Here is a 17,497-nt window from a genome sequence, read left to right on the forward strand (position 1 = left end):
GCCAGGTTTTCAGACCAGAATACAGATGTTGCATGTCCTTGGTCAGGGTCTGTTGGCAGCAAATGCTGGAACGTGTCATCATCGGTGTCTGAATCTGATGTCCAGTTCAGTTCTTGGGTCTCACTATTTTTTTCTGCACGCGGTGAGTGTTCGCGTTCATAATTTAGTTTTTTGCTGACTCATTTGTGGCTGGATTAAAACGAATGGAGGGTTTTCTGGCGATTTGAGGTGTAGATTGTTGTGACGCAGGGTGCGAGGTGTTTGGGGTTCCAGGGTGGGATTCCGTAGGTGTTCTCGGAGGAAAAGGAGAAGAACGTGAGAGGGAAATATTGGGACAGTTTCTTGCCAAATGGCCAGCTTGGCCACATTTGTGGCAGGTAAATTGTGATTGTGGATTGGAATGGGATCGAGGTCGGGAAGTATAGGCTTTAGGGAATTGTGGTACTCGGACAGGGGGTTCTAGAGATGGACGTGAACAGGCTTCGATCAGTAATGATAAGGTAATTTCTGTGCTTGGGGGTAAGGATGAGATGATTTGCCTGCATCTGGGATTTGCATTCACAGAGGCTGTTTGAATTATGACTTCTTCTTGCTGTTCAGGATTTTTAAATTGTTTTTCAATGGCTGCTGTGAGTCTGTCAATGAAATCAGTAAATAATTCAGTTTGGCCTTGCTTAATATACATGAAAGGTACTAAGGTTTCTGGTTTTGAAGGGACAGCCTTTAAGGCATGAAGTGCTGCTGTTATTAAATCTAATTGAATTGATTTTGTAATGATTTTCACTTGTTCAATGGGATTATTAAATCCTTCTTCTGATCCAATGAGAATTGACATTGTCAGGTGTTGCAGATTGGGGTTTGTTTTATAATTTGTTAAAAGAGATTGGACTCTCCGTTTAAAATGTGATTCCCAGAGTGTCATTTGTGCTGGTGTTAATAGCACTGCTATAATGCTTCGAATGTCCACTGGACAACGGGTTTCTGATTGGAGTATTGAATCTAAATATGAATTAAAATAGGTGGAATTTTGGCCAAAATTTTTTGCAGCTTTTAAAACTTTTTCTCTCACTGAATGTGGAATTGGGAACCAGGTGACAGCTTGTGTGTTGCCTCTGTGGATGCTCATCGGGGATGGTGAGGGACTGGGGGAACTGTGATTAGAATTAGGAGAGAGTTGGGATTGAGAGGGGTACTGGGGTGAAGGAGGTGGCTGCTTTTTCCTCCTCCGGGCGGGCGCTGCTATGAGAGTCTGACCGCCGGAAGTTGACATGCTGAAGTTCCTGTCAAAATGGCGGCGCCCATGTACAATTTCTCCGGAGGTGTTTTCTCGGGGTTCGGACCGCCCCTCTGGCGTCATGGAGGAGGCGGTGGACAGGGTTGGGAGAGGGAGTGAAGGGGGTGGATCTAGGGAAAGGGAGGAGGGAGTGAGATCATGGTAGGAGTGGGTTCTGTTCCCGCGGCGAAAGCCGCGGGACGCTTTTGCGGGTAAACACTGAGGAGTAGATAGGAGGAAGTCATGACGCGATTGGGCGGAAGGAGAAGAGGAAGGGGAATGCTGGGAAGAAGATGCTTGCGACGAATGCTGGGAAGGGGAACGTCGGGCACGCCCACGGACACCGGCATGATCGTGTCCATGATTGCTTTGTCTGGATTCAGCGCGGTTTGGGGTGTATTTTTCAGCGTTTTTTGGCGCGGACCTGGTTTTATTTTTCTGAGATCGGGGAAAACGCGGACTAGGGGTAAGAGGGGTTGAGGGAGAAGTTGAAACAGAGCTGCAGTCTCTGTCTGGGGTTCGGGGGGGGAGAGAAGCCCGCAGGTCCCAGCGCAGGCAGCTCCTGGGCGTATTTTTACGGTTTACCTGGGGATTTCTCGCTCCTTTTAGGATAGAGGGGTAAGGAGAAGGGTGTTGGGATAATAAAGGGGAAAGCTTTTCAGCAGCAGTTACTAAACTGTGAATTTTGGAGACCAGGGGGTACAACCGGAGGGCTAATTTTTCATGTAAACGGCATTGAAAGGAGATTCTTTCGGACAGTTCGTCCCAGAAATCCCCTGAAAGGATGTCTTGTGGGTGTTCGGGGGGACAATATTTTAAAATAAAACGTATTAAAGATGTTAAATGGCTTTTCTTAAAGAAAACTTCGTTCTGAACTAAAAGTGTGGTTAATTTGGACTCAATCTCGCCTCTCAGATTCGCGACTTTAGAAAAAGAGCAGCCCATGGCTGTCCAAGCGGGGGGGTGGTCTTTTCCTAAGCCGAAAAACAAAAAACAAAACAAAAACAGTTCCTCTGACCCTCCCCCCACAGCGAGACTCGTTCTCTGCCCTGCAGGGGCACTGGGTGGGGAATTCCCTCTCCCCACTCCCACAGTGTCACGGGGGACTTACACCACTCGTGGGTCCTCTTCCGTGAGGAGGTCAGGGGCAAAATAAAGTCGGTTGTCGCGAGGTCGCGTTCCAGGCGTCCACGCTCGCTTTGATCGGGCGTAGGCTCCCACAAAAGCTGGAAAGTTTTGGTGTTGCTCTCAGGTGGAAATTTCACGCGTTGCTGCGGGTGTTTTGGAGCTCCCCCTCCTCCGCTCGGCGGCGGGCGGCGCGGCGCGGCTCGGCTGCAGCCGCGCTTTTCGGAGGGGTTTGAAATCTGGTTTTTTGCTGTTTCTCCCGGTTTCTTCTTTTCACGCGGTTTCAGCGTCTTCTCCCACGATGTTTCTCTCACGATGGTATCTGTGGTTTTCCTCACACGGGGCACCATTTGCGGCGGCTACTTCTGAAGTCATGACCAGAAGTGCTTTAAATGCCACAGGAAAGTTCTTTCAGTGGGGAGAAGGGCTGTTTTGAGCAACACAGGAGATGAATTTGGGCTTCTGGAAGTCGGCTCAGGCGAGGGGACGAGATGAGGTCTCTTCAGCTTAATTGGGGGTTACATAGGGGATAGGAGAGTTTGGAGAGACATCTGAAGAGCCCAGAACAAAGGCTCTGCAACAGGTTATAAGGGTACATAACTGGGTGGGTTTACAAGTTTTCAGAACAAATAGAAAAGTGAATACAAGTAATTTACAGTTTAAATTTACCAATGTCTAAACCTGAGATATGGAGGCGTCGAGTGGTTGGGGAGAGATAACGGTCTATACTATCTGTAATACTTTTCTGGGAGGTTACTGGGATAATCCATTTCTTCTTCACTTTCTTCTGGCACTTCTCCCATTTCATCCCAATCCTCCACATTCTCAAGGGCACTGAGTTCTATCTCAGCTGCCTGGGCCGCAACACTGTTGGGATGACCTTTTTATCCTGACACCAATTACTGACAGAGTAAACCTTTCCCTGGGGTGTTGCTTTTCTACTATGACTTAATTTCTGGTGTTCTGACCAGGATAATGCCATCCCTCTTTTCGGGCTGAAGACAAACTTGAGGCAAAGGGTAGCCTGGGAGGACCCCAATAGTAGTAATTCGTGGGGTTCCTCTGGTGCTGTTGCCAGCATGCTTACCCATTTCTCCCAAGCTTCTTTCTGGGGGAGCACTTCATTTGCAAAAGGCAGTTCATCTTTGTGGAGAGGGATCCCCACCAGGCATGATGAAAGTGGGTCAGTGACACTGCCCATAGACAGGCACATATGGTCTTGCTGGAGTGCTTTTGCCAATGTAACTCACATATTGGTCTTTGGCTGAGGGACAATCCATGCGAGAACTTCTGGTGGTAACAGGATGCAGGAGGTCAGGAGAATGCAGAGGTAGGCAATTACAGGCATGGTGGTAAGAGAGGTATAGGTAGTCCTTTTTCTGTGGGATTTCAAGCAAAAATCATTAAAAGATGGTTTTCTGTTACTTCTTTCTTTTTTCCCCTTCATCCCCCCTTTTTTTTATAAGACACAGGTTGTGGGTTAGGGAAACACATGAGGGTAACAGATAAGGGATTTGTGGGTTTGGGGAACTGCTTGAAGGAGGCACAAATAGCTGTTCACGTGGCTGGAATCTTGCGCCGACGTCTTCTCCAAGCGGCACTGGTTTCTTTGTCTGGAGTTTCTTTGTCAGTGTCTGGTGTGTCATCTTTCGCCTGCTCAGGAGCTGTCACTGACGGTCGGAGGTAGGGCTTTACATATTTTCCTGGTATCCACTTGGGTCTTGAAGGTGTGGAAACACAAGCATATCCCCTCCCCCATACAATTAGTGAAAAAGGGCCTGATATTTGATGGCTTTCTGGATCTTTGATTAACACTGGTGGTTGTTCTTTTAATTTGGCTTGGGTCGAATTGGTAAAATGCCGGAACACAGGGGGGTCAGGCTCTTCAAACGAACTGTTTAAGAAATTTATTGTAAAAAGGGCTTTGCAGAGTCTCATAATGGGAGAATTGAGTTCTGATCCTCCTCGCTGTTGGTCTAGGACCCTCTTAATTGTCTGGTGGGTCTTCTCAACTATGGATTGTCCTGTGGGGGAGTGGGGGATACCTGTAATGTGTTTGATGCCCCATGAGCTAAAAAACTCTTGAAGTTTGTTAGAGATGTATGCTGGACCGTTGTCAGTTTTTATCTCAGCAGGAACGCCCAGGGTAGCAAAAGCAAGGAGAAAGTGCTGTATAACATCTCTTGCCTTTTCTCTTGCATGGGCAGATGCAAAAACAGCTCCAGAAAATGTGTCTACAGAAACGTGCACATATTTCAATCTGCCAAACTGGGGGACATGGGTTATATCTGTTTGCCAGACTTCACAGCTGCCCAGATCTCGGGGGTTAACTCCAGACCCTAATGATGGCACTTGGTAGCTCTGACAGCTAGGACAGGTTGCTACAATTGCCCTTGCTTGGTTTCAGGGTAATTTAAACATTCTCATCAGTGCTGGTACATTTTGATGGTAAAATTGATGGCTCAGCTTTGCCTGAGCAAAGGTGTCTGGAATGTTAGGAGTTTTCACCGGCATAGCTAGAGCGTCTGCCCTCCGATTCTCTTCAGCAACTGGTCCAGGGAGATCGGTGTGTGACCTTACATGCATCACATGGAACGGCTGCTTTCTGTGGGACAGCAGAAAAACAAGTTTTGAGAGCAGTTTATACAATTTAGGATTTGACACTTCTTTTAGCCAGGCATGTTCTGCTCTGGCGACTACTTCAGCTACATAAGCTGAATCTGTTACCAGATTAATAGGTTCTTCGAACATCTCAAAAGCTCTAACAGCAGCCGCAAGTTCCGCAATTTGCGGTGAGCCTTCGATTATTTGGATATTGTGCTCCCACACTTGCGTTTCGGGATGTTTCCAAGTCACGACTGACTTATGGGATTTTCCGGAGCCATCTGTAAAAACAGTTAGAGTCTTGAGAGGGGTTTGACTTTGGAGTTCTTTTGGGGCCAAATGAAAAGCCGAATTGAATAATTTGTGTTTTGGATGATGATTTGAAATCTTGCCTGGATAACTATCCAGAGCAACTTGAAGGTGTTCATTTGTTTGGAGTAAGTTTGCTAAGGATTCACTTTCCAATGACGGATAGATGCAGGTGAAATCACACCCTGCAAGGGTACGGAGGCGTGCTCTGGCTCTCATAATTAGTTGAGCCACTAGTTCCTTTCTTGTTGTTATGGTTTTGAGTGGCTGATGTGGTAAGAAAATCTACTCTATTATAAGAAGTGGGTCTTTTTGTGCAGTGTCTCATTGAAAAATCAGTCTATACAGCCTAGGTGACTCACCCAGAACGATGAAATTAAAAGGCAACTCAGGACTTGTCCGATGGGCTTGGCGAGAAGATAGGGCAAGCTGTACCTTAGCGATGGATTCCCGGGCCTCCTCTGTGATGACTCGGGGCGAGTCCAGGTGGTCACAGCCTTTCAGGAGGTTAAACAGCGGAGCAAGGTCTTGCGTAGTAATTCCCAGCAGAGGACGAATCCAGTTTATAGAACCACACAGTTGGTGCAAGTCCCGGAGCGTCTTTGGGTTGTCTTTGATGGTGAGCTGCTGGGGTACGATGGTCCGTTCGCTGATGCGGAGTCCCAGGTAGGTCCACGGGTAGGTACGCTGAATCTTTTCCTGCTGGATCTCAAACCCTGCTTTCTCAATGGCTTGAATAGTTTTTTCTAGAGTTAAGTTCAGGTATTTATCATTTGGTGCACAAATTAACACATCATCCATGTAGTGGAGAATGATAGAACGTGCAAACTCTTTGCGGATGGGGGACAGGACGCGAGCCACGTACTATTGGCAAATAGTTGGAGAATTTTTCATACCTTGGGGTAACACACACCAGTGGTATCTGCGCTGGGGGGCTTCTTGGTTTAGGGATGGCACAGAGAAAGCAAACCGAGGAGCATCACGTGGGTGTAGGGGGATTGTGAAGAAACAGTCCTTAATGTCAATGACAGCAAGCTTCCAATTCCTAGGAAGCATTGAGGGCGAGGGCAGGCCAGGCTGTAGGGGTCCCATATCTTCAATGACTTCATTGATTTTCCTGAGGTCTTGGAGGAGCCTCCATTTGTCTTTTCCAGGTTTCCGTATGACAAAGACAGGGGAGTTCCAAGGGCTATTAGATGGTACAATATGACCTTTGGCGAGCTGTTCTTCTACTAGGGATTCTAAAGCGCTGAGCTTCTCTGTGCTTAAGGGCCACTGGGTCACCCACACGGGGTCGCTTGTCTTCCAGGTTAGGGGCGGGGTGGAGTGCACCCCAGTGGCCCCAACTAAAAATCCTGAGATGGAGGTGGGATTACCAGCTGAGTCCCCCACTGGGTAAGGAGATCTCTGCCCCAGAGGGTAAAACCAGAGTCAATTACATACGGGCGGATGGTGGCTGTGTGACCTTCAGGGCTTTCTATGATGATATTATTTGTACTCCTCTGGGAAGTTGCTGACCCTCCTATGCTTGTGATTCTGCCGCCTGCTGGTTTGGTCTTCCAGTCCTGGGGCTATTCTGCTCGAGAAATGATGGTTACATCGGCCTCTGTGTCTACCATCCCCGTCAGGTAAGCAGTGGATTTATCATTGTGTAGTTTACAATGTATCATGGGCTTGTCTGCGCCTATAACTTTTGCCCACCATATGGAAGGTGTTCTGTGGCACCTGGGGTGGTTTTCAGGTAGTATGATAGCTTGTGCTACCACCTGACCCTTTGATAGAAACCAGGGAGTGTTGTTACAGGAGACAGAAATTTGTACTTGTCCATTGGGGTCTATTTTGTGCACCTCAGGTAAAATAAAAAGTTCAGGTGGACCATGCTTAGTGTCCCCGACTACTAGAATGTCCACAGTCCTGTCAAAAGGTGTTTTAAAGCTCACATATATGTGTTGTTGATTTCCATTGCGGAAGTGGTGTGTATCAGTACTTACAAGACAGAGTCTCTTGTCTGTTCCGCTGTGTGGTGTGCTGTTATCATCCATGGCAGGGGTGGCAGGGCAGGGAGAGACGGCTGTAGAATTTTTGTCTTGGCGCGGAGCCGTGCCGCGCTTCACTGTCCGTTTCCCTGGTCCTTCTGATGGTGATGCTGGCAGGGACAGCCTGGGGGCACAGCTTCAGTATTATTGTTAGTATTTCTCTTAATACGCTTTGGTTTAGGGCAGTCTTTGGCAATGTGTTCAAAACTCCCACAATTATAACATCTCTGTGGGGGTTTCTGAGAAGCTGCTAGTGCTTCTGCTACCCCTTTTGAAACAGCTTGGGCTATGGCTGCTTCAGGAGATGCTAATTTGGTGCAAGCCTCAATCATCTGATCGAGGGTAGGAGGTGGGTCTAGTGGGAGTGCCTGGAGGACTTTTTTACAACTCTCATTAGCATTTGCCATAGCTAATGCACGCAGCAGCTCCTTTTGGGCTTCTGGATTCCCAACTTGCTTTTCAACTGACTCTTTTAGTCTATCGAAGAATTTTATAAAGGACTCATCGATAGTTTGTTTTATGGTGGAGAAATTCAGAGAGGGAGTGGAATCCGAGGGGGTTGAGAGCAAAGCTCTGTCAGCCTCTCTTTTGATATCTTCTAAAATCAGTTCAGGCAATTGTTTCGCCTGATCCTGGGGTTTAACCAGGTTTCCTTCCCCGCAAAGATCATCTAGTGTTATGTGAGCCCTGTTGGGATCTCTGTGATATACCTGGAGGAGGTCTTTTAATTGTTTTCTCCAAGTTCTGTCCCACAGCATGTATTCTCCAGGTGACAGAAGGCATGCCATAAGATTTTTTATATCATGTGGGACCAGTACATTCGCAGCAAAGGTAGCTTGGAGTAGGTTCTTAAAGTAAGGGGAGTTACGCCCAAAATCCTTCCCTGCCTTGCACATCTCTTTTATCTGTGCATATGGGAGGGCATCCCAGCGGGGGTTCCCTCCAGCTCTATTATAATGGACTGGAGCAGCAGTGACAGAGATTTTGTTGGCTAATTTCCAGTGCCCCTCGTGTGCTGCTTGTCTGCGTATATCAAGCCAGGGATCCTCTTCAGAATCGCTGCTTTCCTCATCCGAAGAAGAGCAGGCAGCCCGACGCCGGTGCCGGCGGGGCTGGCTCTTCCTCTGTCGCTGGCCGGCTCCGTTGCCGTGGGAACCGGGGAGGAGCGGGGCTGCAGGAGTAGCACCGCAGGGGAGGGGGGGGTGAACGAGGGAGGGACCCGCGCCCGGATGGGAGCTCCCCGCGGGGGGCAGGGCTGACGCAGGGCCGACACCCGACACCGCGGGGGGGGGTGAACCCGGCGCAGGGATACCCGATGATGCAAGGGGCGGGGCCGATGCCAGCCCGGGAAGTTTAAGCTGATAAGGATCAGGCACGCTAGCTTGTAGCTCTACGTGGTCCGCGCCATATGGACCCGCGGCAGGGGGGGGTAACGCGTGGTTTGTGCCGTCCCGTGAGAAACATGGAGTCAAGGTAGGGAGGTTTTGGGGAGCTGGGAAGAGGGTGAGGGACAGGCTCGAGCCGGGCTGGCCAGACCCGGCTGGAGCAGGGGATAGGGGAGAGAGCGCTCCTCCCCGCTGGGGTTCCGAGGGTTTGGGGACAGCGGGGGAGGGGACAGACACGGGGGAGGCAGCACGAGAGAGATCTGAATTTTTAGGCAGAACTGTTTCAGTCTTGGCGTTCTTAACAGACTTATAAATCACTACAAACAAAGGGAGAAAATTAGCAACCTTTCGATCCCCAGCCTGTGTGAGAACAGTCAGCTCGTGTCCGATTTTATCCCAAAAGCTAAGAGATTGAACAGTAGCTACAGAAACATTTGGAAAGATGTTAAAAATCCAGCGAACAAAACATTTTAAATTCCCCTTAGAGAACTGGGAATTATCTGACTTAAGAGTAGTTTTAAGGGAGGTATAAAGCTCTGATTGAGGACGGGTTAACTTCCCACCCATATTCCCCAAATAAATTCTTCCCAACACCGAAAGAAAAAAATTAAGGAGAAAAACAAAAGGAGGATTCACCCCAGCAAAGCCTCACTTACCACCTCGAGGCTTCCGAGAGTGTAAAAGAAATTTCGGTGTGGTTCTCTGGTTTGGCCGATATCTCCTGTCCCAGACAAACGGAGATTTCTCGGCTGCCTCTTTAAACAGATCTAATAAAACTTAGACCTGTTTTCGAGGGAAGTAGCTGCTCCGATCGTGACATCTATGGCATAAAGCCTTCCGAGACACTTTCAGGGATTTTTCAGGTCCCTGTTCGGGCGCCACTTAATGCGGAGGGGGAGGAGGGGTGGAACCAGGCCTCTGCGTTTACCGAAAGTGTCTCTATGGCTTTTCGAGAGATCACTCCAGTCAGCACTGCCTGGTGCTGTACAGAAAAGCCCTTCTCACACCCGTGCCGGTGTAAGGCACATATTCTCACTCACCCACGGAGTTGGATAACTCGTGCGTTACCAGAGACAAAGAATTCAGAGCGCTCAGTCAGCCGGAGGTTCCAGAGGTTTATTCTGAAGGGTTCCAGGGCCAAAAGAGGACGAGACACCCCAGCCGTCTACATTTAAAGGGGTGGCTGGAGGGTCAGGGGAGAGGAGGCGGGGGGAACACCACAACCAATGGGAGGAGGAAGGCATGGGATCAAGGGTTAGGTTACAGCTGGGGGGATTTACATAATTTGGGGAGGAACCATCGTGTTCTCCAGGGGGGAGGACTAAGAAGGCTTCCACCAGTGGGGTTCTGCTGTGTTGGAACCACCCAGCTCCTCAGCAGCTCCTGAGGTGGTATCATCCACCCCAACACATACCAATTAAAATGCACTGAAATAAGTAACGTGAGATAGGGGTTTAGGGTTGAGGTTTACCTGCTATTTCATCCGCAGTTGTAAATTCACCCTTTACAAAAGAAAATTCTGTCTGGTTGCTAGCATTCATGGAGCCAGACCTCAGCTGACTAGGGTTTTCCTCAGAGACATCTGTTGGCTGCAGAAAAGCAGTATGAACATCCTGAATGTGAGCTTTTAGGTCTTCATACGATGGAGCTTGGAAATCACAGCCATCACACTGCAGAACTTCCATGGTTCAAGAATTCTCTTTGGCATTAGAAAATTCTGCAAGAGAAACAAGGAAAGGAGAAGAAAAGAGGCAGGGGGTTGTTTTGGTTTTCCCTGTTTGGTTTGGTTTCATAGAGTTTTTTGCTTGTTTTTTCAAGAAATTCTGAAAATATATTAGCACCAAGTTTCCTATCCCTATTGTCCTGGTTTCAGATAGGATAGTTAATTTCTTCTCAGTAGCTGACTCAATGTCTCAAGTCCCAATGACTTAATGATTTCCAGAAATTCCATAAATAGTACAGTCTAAAACTCAACATTTAAGAGGCATCAAGGTAATTCTAAGTCAAAGACCTATCTAGGTAACTTGCACATTGCTGTTAGCAATGCTACAGTCAACCTTCTGAAAAATGACTAGTGTTCCAATGGACTTTATGCTCTAGGCTTTTCCATTACTCAGGAGAGAGCTGTTGTTAGTGATGCCTTTTTCTGTGGTCCTAGAATTATGAGCCAGACATGGTTAAAGGGATAAAAGGGTTTTACCTTGGTATTTAATAGGATCCTATGACGCACAACTTGTCAAGGTGGAAAACGCCAAAATGCACACACCGAGTAATACGCATACAATTTTTATAGACCTTGCAAATTAGCATATCTGACAAGGATTCCCCAATAAGAAGCTTAATAAATGAAGTAATGTGCTCCCTATTCCAAAGTCTTCCCCCCTCAAATGAGGCTTAAACCCTGTTTACAAAATATGCCCCAGAGAGCTGGGACAGCCTTGGTTGAAACCTTGGTTTCTATAGGGAACCTAGATAGCATAGGGGTTTCCGGCCTCCAGCTGAGAGGCCTTTAGGATGTTTGGTCTTCCTGCCTAGCAGAATACCGGAACTAAGCTACAATATCAGGCTAAATAATTACACATATGTATGCTAAGAATAAAGAGAATATATAAAAGGCATATAAAAGATATAGAAAAGGCATATAAAAGGTATATAAAAGAAAAAAGGCAAAAAATCACCACGGCATCACCCCTCCACGTCATGGTTTAGGAATGGTACTCCCCAAGACACTCCAAACCACATGCCGCTCTCTCTCACTACTCCACTTTTCCCTTCCTCCTTCCACTTGTGGCAGGATGGAGAGGAGAATTGAAGGCACAAAAGGCAAAAGTCACAGGTTGATATAAGGACAATTTACTGGAAAGAGCAATGAGATAAGAAAATCAACAGGAACAGCAACAATACTAATAACAGAGGGGACAATAAAAGAAACAATTTTCACAGAAAAGCCACTGACAATAATACTGGATGGCTCCCTTCACCATGTTTACTTGACTGGAAGGAGCCCCTTCTCCTCAGAAGAGAGTTGTTTTCCCCTGCCCCCAGCAATGATGTGAGGTGGTACAGAATAACCTCCGTGTCCTAGCCATGCCCTGTCCCAGCTACTGCAAAAATTAACCCTGTACTGAACAGAACCAGGACATTATCCACCCCTTATTCTATACCATCTACTCATGCCCAGATCCTACACCTTCCAACTGTATACATACATACATATATATACACACACACATACATATACACACACACATATATATATATATATTAACACACAAGCACAGCTATCATTTCCATAGTCAGTGGCTGTCCCTCCAAGATAGCTTTTGAGTTCATTTAGTTCATGACTGTGGGTTTCATCTGTCCTAGATGTCTCCTAGGGCAGGAAGCCTGGTGTGCTGTTGGCTGGTTTATGCATCAGGAGCTCTCGACTGGTGTATCTGGAGCAGTCCATCCTCATTGTCCATGGGAGTTATGACATAGAGTGGCAGTGTCATTCAGCAACCAATATTATACAATTCAACATTGCAGGCTGTTCTCACTCAAAAGGTAAATCCCCTTCAGGTACACATAGTATTTCCGCCTCCCTCTGCTTTACCCACCAAGTGCACCTGGGTCCTTGGGCAAAAACACTCCTACAGATGGGTTTGCCTTTCCTTGAGGCAGGACTAATCCAAACTGTCTTCCCTAACACATTTCTCATATGCACCACAGGGACTTAATCCCCTTCTACAGTACGAGAAGATTTTTATTGGGCAGGGCCAGTTCAATTTGGTGGAGCCTCAGGTGTTAATTAACCAGGTGGCCTTTGCTAAATGTAGATCTCCATGTCTGAAGGTCCCACCATACTTTGCTTTCAATGTGGTTTTTACCAGTTCATTGTACTGTTCAATTTTCCCAGAGGCTGGTGCATGATATAAAATATGATACACCCACTCAATTTCATGCTCTCTGGCCCAGGTATCTATGAGGCTGTTTTTGAACTGAGTCCCATTGTCCAACTCAATTCTTTCTGGGGTGCCATGTCACCACAGGACTTGCTTTTTGAGGCCCAATATGGTGTTCCAGGCAGTGATGTGAGGCAAAGAGTCTGTCTCCAGCCATCAAGTGGTTGTTTCCACCATTGTCAGCACATAGTGCTTGCCTTGGTGGGTTTGCAGTAGTGTGATGTAATCAATCTGCCAGGCCTCTCCATATTTATATTTTGACCATCATCCCCCACACAACAGAGGCTTTACCCACTTGGCCTGCTTGATTGCAGTTCATGTTTCACAGCTATGGATAGCCTGGGATATAGTGTCTGTGGTTAAGTCCACCCCTCGATCACAAGCACATCTATATGTTGCATCTCTTCCTGATGACCTGAGGCATCATGGGTCCAATGAGCCAGAAATAACCCACACTTATGTTACCAGTCCAGATCCACCTGAGACACTTTAATCTTGGCTACCCAATCCACCAGTCCATTGTCGCAATGCTCTTCAGTAGCCCAACTCTTGGGTATGTGGGCATCTCCATGAAATAGTTTTACAGCCAACTTCTCTACCTGGGCAGCAATATCTTGCCACAATTCAGCAGCCCAGAAAGGTTTCCCTCTGTGCTGCCAATTTGTCTTTTTCCATTGTTCCAGCCACCCACACAGAGCATTTGCAACCATCCACAAGTCAGTGTAGAGCGCTGGCCATTTCTCTTGTTCAATGATATCTAAAGTCAGCTGGATGGCTTTCAGCTCTGTAGCCTTACTGGATCCACTTTGTCCCTCAATAGCTTCTGTGACTCGATGCGTAGGACTCCATACGGCAGCTTTCCATTTTCAATGTAGCCCCTACAATATGATGGAAAACATCAGGAAAGAGAGCATATAGCTTTTCATTTTCTGGTAGCTGATTATATGGTGAGGTCTCCTCAGCATGTCACCTTTTCCAATTATAATTCAAAATTTTCATCTTTGGGCCAGTTTGTGATGAACTCCAAGATCCCTGAGTGATTAGGGTTTCCTATTTGAGCTCACTGTGTGATCAGCATGATCCACTTACTCTACATAGCATCAGTGACATGATATGTGGTAGGGACTTTTCCTTTGAACATCCAGCCCAGCACTGGCAGCCAGGGTACCAGGAGGAGCTGTGCTTTGATGTCAATCATTTCTGAAGCAGATAAAACCCCCTCAATAAGCTGCCAGTATCTCTTTTTCAGTTAGGGTGTAGCAGGCCTTGGATCCTTTGTATCCCCAACTCCAGAAACCCAAGGGCCATCCCCAAGTCTCCTTGAGTACATGTTGCTGTTGAGCCGCTAGCAGAGAAGAAACCCGGATTCTCAGCGTGGCATAGAAAAAAGGACCTTTATTATTTTGAATCCAAACTATATAGACTTTTCAGAGGTCACCCAGATTGGTCAGTCAGAAACCTCTCCCTAGGCCTGATTGGCCAGGCCTGAACTGCCCAAATCTCGAGACACTGTTCTAACAACATCCAAACTTTATCTTTGTTTATAAAACACAGAAGAAGTTCTCATGGGAAAGACCTGTGCTAGCCACAAGTACATTTTGCCTGAGGCTCCAGGATGGACCATTTTCCCCGGCTGTGATGTAGAGCATGTTTTTCACATCCTCTCCTGTCCTGACTGGCCCAAGGGCTACTGCATGAAATATCTCCTGTTTGATCTGTTCAGATTTGTTCCAGGTATACTGAATGCCCAGCAGGTAAAAGCGAACTGTGGCCTGCACTCTGCTGTTAAAAGAATGGAGAAAAACACATTGGTAATGTCGATGGTGGCACCACTTTCCTGCCTTGGACTCCAGTTAGTACCAAAGTTCCAGCATGTCTGGCACAGCAGCATTCAGCGATAGTGTGACTTCATTCAGGCCACGATAATCCACTGTCAGTCTGCACTATCCATTGGACTTATACACAGGCCGTATAGGGCTATTGAAGGGAGAGTCTTGCTGACCACTCCCTGGCTCTCCAGTTCACAAATCATCTCATGGATGGGGATCACAGAGTCCCAGTTGGTGCAGTATTGTCGCTGGTACACTGTTGTGTTAGTGATCAGTACCTGTTGTTCTTCAACCCTCCACAGTCCCACAGCAGAAGGGTCCTCTGAGAGACCAGGAAAGATATTCAGCTGTCTAATATCCTGTCTCCACAGTAGCTATCCCAAAAACCCAACAATGCCCTTTTGGATCCTTGAAATACCCTCTCCTGAGGTAATCTATGCCAAGGATACACAAGGCCTCTAGGCCAGTCACAATGGGGGGATTTTGCCATTCATTCCCAGTCAGTCTCACTTTAGCTTCCAGTACAGTCAGCTATTGGGATCCCCTGCCACCCCAGAAATAGAGATCAAATCTGTCCCTACATATCTTGATGGCATCTGGGTACATTGTGCACTGGTGTCAACTAAAGCCTTATACTCTTGTGAGTCTGATGTGCCAGGCCATCAGATCCACACAGTCCAATAGATTCAAATGTCCCTTTGCTCCACCCGGCTGGAGGCAGAGGCCCTCTAGTTCTGGTCATAGCACTTGTTGCTCACTTGTAAATATGAACTGGAGGTTCCTTCAAGAGGATCGGAAGTAACAGCCCTTCCATTCTGTCTGAGGATCTGCCCACTGGAAACTGGCGCAGCATTTATTCTTGAATTTCCTGCAGTGGTTGTTCTCCCTCTCAACTCATGTACCCATGCTACTAGGGCAGAGGTGGGTTTTCCATCCCACTTCCCCATGTCCTCTCTGTGGTCATGCAGGTAAAGCCACAGGTTACCTCGTGGTGTTAACCCTCTGTCTCGAGCAGGGAAGCACTCGCTCCCAAGAGCAGAGACTCTGGTCTGTACTGGCAGGGCATGGGACATTTCCTCTCTAACTTGCTCAAGTCTTTTGCATCTGTCCACAGTCTTGGACAGTCTTTCCACAGCCAAGGTGCAGGTCAGTTGGGAGGAAAACAGATGATCTCCATATTGCCAGAGTTGGGGAGTCACCTGAAGCACTGTTTGTTCACCTTCTTTCATTGACATCACTGCCAATGAGTTGGTGTATGACGATAGTGTGATCCGTACAAACTTCCAACACATGGATTGTGTGCACTGGCCATCATCTGGATCTATAGGGGACTGCTCATTATTTGAATCCCTATAGAGTACCTCAAGCAGAGATAATTCTCTCAGGTACTAGATACCTTTCTCCATGGTGTTCTACCTGCTTAGGTGCACTCCTAGATCATTCCTGAGAGAATACCTTTCCCTCACACTTGATAGGAGTCCAGAGGCTGAGAGTTTTCATCCTCTTTGCAATCTCCTTGTCAATGTCCACATTCCAGAACAGGGATAACAGTTGCTTTGCTTCACTATCATCTAGTTTCACATCATGGGCCATGATATCCCAGTACTGGAGCAGCCAGGTCACCAGGGACTCACCTGACTGGCAGCTGAAATCTTTTTGCATATCTCTCAGCTCACCCAGGGATAGGGATCGGGTGATTATCTCTGGCCCTGCCTCTTCCTCCTGTTTTGAGGACCCTACTTCCTCTTCATCCCTCAGTAAGTGACCTGATTTGGTCTTGGATTTCTTCTGTATAGGGGCGACTGCTACGGGCACAGGTTGTTCCTCTGCTTCAGCTGCAGTTTGAGTGGCCACAGTGCCAGTTGCTCTGCTTTCCTCCTCCCCCCCACCCCCCCGAGGGTTCTGTCTAGTGATAGTGCCTGATAAATAGTAGCCAGGGCCCAGCACATTGCATAATTTTGTGCCTCTCTGGAATTGCCACAAAATTTTTCTTTCACATATTTTATCACTTTAACAGGGTCCTGTTCAGGGATGAACTCCCAAACCATTGGAGGAGAAAAGTCCTCCAAATACTGGCCCATGTCCTCCCACATTCCATGCCACTCATGACTATCCACCCTCGGGGCAGATCTCAGAAAAAGCTTCCTAAAACCCTCTTTTGTAACTCCAAACATGGCATGGACTGCACTGAGGAGACCTGGCAGACTTAGCAAGAAGAACATGCTTTCCTTAATATCCAAAGGGATTTCAAAATTCTCAAAAGCTGCTGTAACAAGCCTGAAGGAGGAAAAGTAAGTGAAAAGCTGGGGAAAATCATCCTCCCCTGTTCTCTCCACAGGATGGGTACAATTATTCATGGACTCCCACAGGTAGCGCCTGAGGTAAGGGTAGGAGAGCATCACTGAATACACATCCCAAATGACCCTCATTGCCCTTGATGTTATCACGTCATAAACTGATATCACACAATAGAGCAATAAAGCAATCCTGACCACTCTCCCTGCTCTGAGAAAGAGCACCCCAAAGAGCACATGATGGAATATATACAGGGTTAGGTACTGTCACTGAATCTGCGGGAAAAAATTACAAAAACCCTCCAACAACATTTTAATGTTAGAGAGTCAAGGCATTACTTTATAATCTGGCCAGGATGTTGTTCTGGCCAGGATGTACCACAGAAATCATCTCATCCACACATAGCCCGGGTGTGCAGAGAGAATCATTACATGATACATAGCTTTTACTCGATTTCTCAGATATTTTATACAGTAAAAATACATAGGAAAACATTGGGTCAGTGTTCATTGGTCTAAAGTTGAGAAAACACCCAATATTCAGTCTCTCATTGGATCCGAATTTTTTCGCCTCTGATGCTAATTAGATTCTTCTTTCTTCAGTTTTTCTTATCAGTCTTTTTTCCGGGCCAGGATGTCTTTAGCCCTGCTGGAGGTGGTGTCTGGGGTAGCCGTTTGTGATATCCATCATGTCCTGC

General features: G+C 47.2%; 1 protein-coding gene and 2 long non-coding RNA genes across 3 annotated transcripts in view; 1 reads left to right on the forward strand and 2 right to left on the reverse strand.

Moving 5' to 3' along the window:
• Nucleotides 1–17,497, forward strand: part of LOC146425296 (uncharacterized) — a 474,460-nt gene that overhangs the window by 431,158 nt on the left and 25,805 nt on the right. The window lies entirely within an intron of this gene.
• Nucleotides 1–17,497, reverse strand: part of LOC146425306 (uncharacterized) — a 241,556-nt gene that overhangs the window by 173,838 nt on the left and 50,221 nt on the right. The gene's annotated exons all lie outside the window — the stretch shown is intronic.
• LOC146425308 (zinc finger protein 462-like) overlaps nucleotides 1–17,497 on the reverse strand; it is a 204,720-nt gene that overhangs the window by 143,871 nt on the left and 43,352 nt on the right. Inside the window, 1 exon segment of the mRNA XM_085041554.1 lies at nucleotides 10,204–10,449. Within this exon segment, the coding sequence (XP_084897680.1) occupies nucleotides 10,204–10,417 (214 nt within the window). The 5' untranslated portion in view covers nucleotides 10,418–10,449.

Source organism: Lichenostomus cassidix, chromosome W (assembly GCF_008360975.1).
Source record: "Lichenostomus cassidix isolate B80296 chromosome W, HeHo_3.0, whole genome shotgun sequence".
In the NCBI taxonomy this organism is placed as follows: Eukaryota; Metazoa; Chordata; class Aves; order Passeriformes; family Meliphagidae; genus Lichenostomus; species Lichenostomus cassidix.